At 49.5% G+C, this 2,608-nt stretch overlaps 1 protein-coding gene across 1 annotated transcript in view; it reads right to left on the minus strand.

Moving 5' to 3' along the window:
• T265_05866 (hypothetical protein) overlaps positions 1 to 328 on the minus strand; it is a gene marked incomplete at both ends in the record, with an annotated part of 27,501 nt that extends 27,173 nt beyond the window's left edge. The window contains one exon of the mRNA XM_009170995.1: positions 269 to 328. Coding sequence (XP_009169259.1) covers positions 269 to 300 — 32 coding nt within the window. The remainder of the gene's footprint in view (positions 1 to 268) is intronic.
• Between the last annotated feature and the right edge of the window lie 2,280 nt (positions 329 to 2,608).

The following is a 2,608-nucleotide window of genomic DNA, read 5'->3' on the forward strand; positions in this document are numbered from 1 at the left end:
TGGCGTACTCCAGGAGCGGTCTGACGTAGGCCCCATAGAGTATTTGGAAGTCCATGCGAGTAATACGGGAGAAGGTACGTCGGATCATCCGTAAAATGTCGGATGTTTCTGGTCCGACTTCTCATAGTGCAGTAAGAAGGACAAGTCTGAGGAGACCCAGATGCCCAAATCCTTTTGGGCATCTATCCTCATGACGTTTTCTGGTCCTTTCTCACCGTGCATAACAAAGGCATTCACTGAGTCTCCTCCAAACGATATATAGACGCACTTTTCGTCATTCAGAGGAAGGTGCCAATTCATCGACCACTTCTTGGCAGCGTCTACATCCATTTGGAGGGCACTGGCATTTGAACCTCAGGATTTCAAGTCGTCCGCAAAAAGTAGACATGGACTCGCAAGAACATCTGGGAGGTCGTGGACAGATCGGAAACAGGAGTGATCCCAGGACGCAGCCTTGAGGAGCTCCAATGGATACCGGCGTTGGAGAAGAGTTGGTCGAGCCTATTCTCACTCGGAATGATCTGTCTGATAGGAACGCCTTGATCCAGCGGAGGATTTTCCCTTGAATTCCGTAAGACTCGAGTTTGTGGAGCAGCGGGACGTGTGGGACCCTATCAAATGGTCTTGAGAAGTCGAAAAATATGGCATCCGATATGAGTCCTTCGTCCTTGGCTTGGGTTAAGCTGTCCATAAACACGAGTATGTTTGTCACGCAAGAGCGGTTAGGGAGCGGAGGTCTGGCCCTAACGAGGGACTATAAAGCTAAAAGAGGACAACTTTGGACGGGTGGACGGTCAGAATACAAACAACCGTTCCGGAACGGGTTTCCGGAGACCGTCAGTCCCCAATGACGGAATATCAAATCAGTCGGATGTGTCAGGTGCTTGCTATGGACCAAATCAAGGGACGCTGTGATTGGTCAGATTGCCAGCCAATCTGGATCGAGCATCTTCAGCTTGACGCTCCACACCACGAAGATTCCAACACGACCCTGTGGAACATCCTATGATGACCTATAAATACGGTTCTAAGTTCCTTTCTTTGACTCCATTAGGGGCTGTCTGAAGCTACCCTACCTTTCGACATACCATAGTGGGCGGTGCAGGAAGCCAAGAACCGACAGTTGCAGAACCGTTAAACAAGATACAACAGTCTGCGGCAACCCGTACCCGTCTTCCTCCAGAAATGTTTCTGCCAGCTAACTTACTGAATTCAACTTCGATGCTGAATCTAGAGGAACCTTCGAAAGTTAGCTCAAGAAATATGAGGACATGCTTCTGGTGGTACGTTCGAAATCGGTTTCGTTTTCCCTCGTGCAAATTTGTGAAGGAATTTTTTCGTTTTTCAATCTATTCACAGAGTACACATGAGTAATTGTTGAATTTTAATAATCTAACAAAACATCTGAGAGATAACCCTTGATATTTTGCGCACACTTTCTGTCCTAAACATGACATCAGTTTATGCCGATTGCCCTCTGCAGTCATTGATAGACCACAACAGACGTAGACGAAATGGCTGCCCGTCGAACGTCAAACGCAGTATGCAATGCCACATCTGCAAGGCCTGGCGGCACTTCAAATGCACGGGTTTACAGGACGACCAGATGAGCCGACTAGCTAACTCACCCGTTTGTCTGCGCCAGTTGCGTCTACGTTAAGGGTGCAATGCATACCACAGCCAAGAGAAAAGCCCCCAAAAACGGTACCCAATCCCTACTGCAAATTCAGAAAGACCGATGTCAGTGTTCCGCTTTGATCGGGATGCTCGACGCGAAATTGGAGCGTCTTTTAAAGGCACTGGAGGATTCGGACACTAAAAATGCAGCGGCTTGGACGAAAGTTGACAAGGAACGTTCTTTGCTGAACGACTACCTCGCGATATCCGTACCGTACCCTCTGGCTGCGAAGAAAGTAATACAACTCTCTGACGCGGATATTAAGACCGCCACAGCGTCTTTCTTAGACAGGTGCCTAAGGGAAAGCACATTGAGAATCTGGGGGTCATTCTCCGGAAAAATCACGCCAGAGAGGCTGGCACAATCAATCCCTGGGAATGTCCTCACCAAGCCTGACCGATTGCCCCACGCAGAATGGTTACCCAGAAGGGAAGCTAGCGCACTCTTGGACTTCTCTTCACTCTTTCTCCATCTGACGTACAGAAAATCTTGGAGCCGGCTGGCAGCATTCAGAAGGCCAACCAAATGATCAGGCGCCTATCTGAGAATCTCCCTCTAAATGCGCGAAAGCTTGGTCACAGCATATCAGGGATAGAGGCCCAAAACGGGCTTCCGCTGGGCACCTATTCAGCCTACCCTAAACTCATGACCAATCCGATTGTGATCATATCACGTTGCGCTCCCGAAAGCAGGCCGACGAAACCAGCTGCAGTTTCCATTCGACCACCACGGGCCTCTCGCCCACCAAAGGCAGTGATGCCCTGGAGGAGGCAAAACTCATATCCAAGCAGCGCCCAAAGTACGTGGAGCTATCGACGCTTATCTCCGTAACGGACATCACAGCTGCAGCCATGCCCTCCTCAACAAAGTCATAGCCTCTGAACTGTACTGAGTCAGATGTGCGAGGACAAACCGCGAAGCCAAACTTCA

This window comes from Opisthorchis viverrini, assembly GCF_000715545.1.
Source record: "Opisthorchis viverrini unplaced genomic scaffold opera_v5_116, whole genome shotgun sequence".
In the NCBI taxonomy this organism is placed as follows: Eukaryota; Metazoa; Platyhelminthes; class Trematoda; order Opisthorchiida; family Opisthorchiidae; genus Opisthorchis; species Opisthorchis viverrini.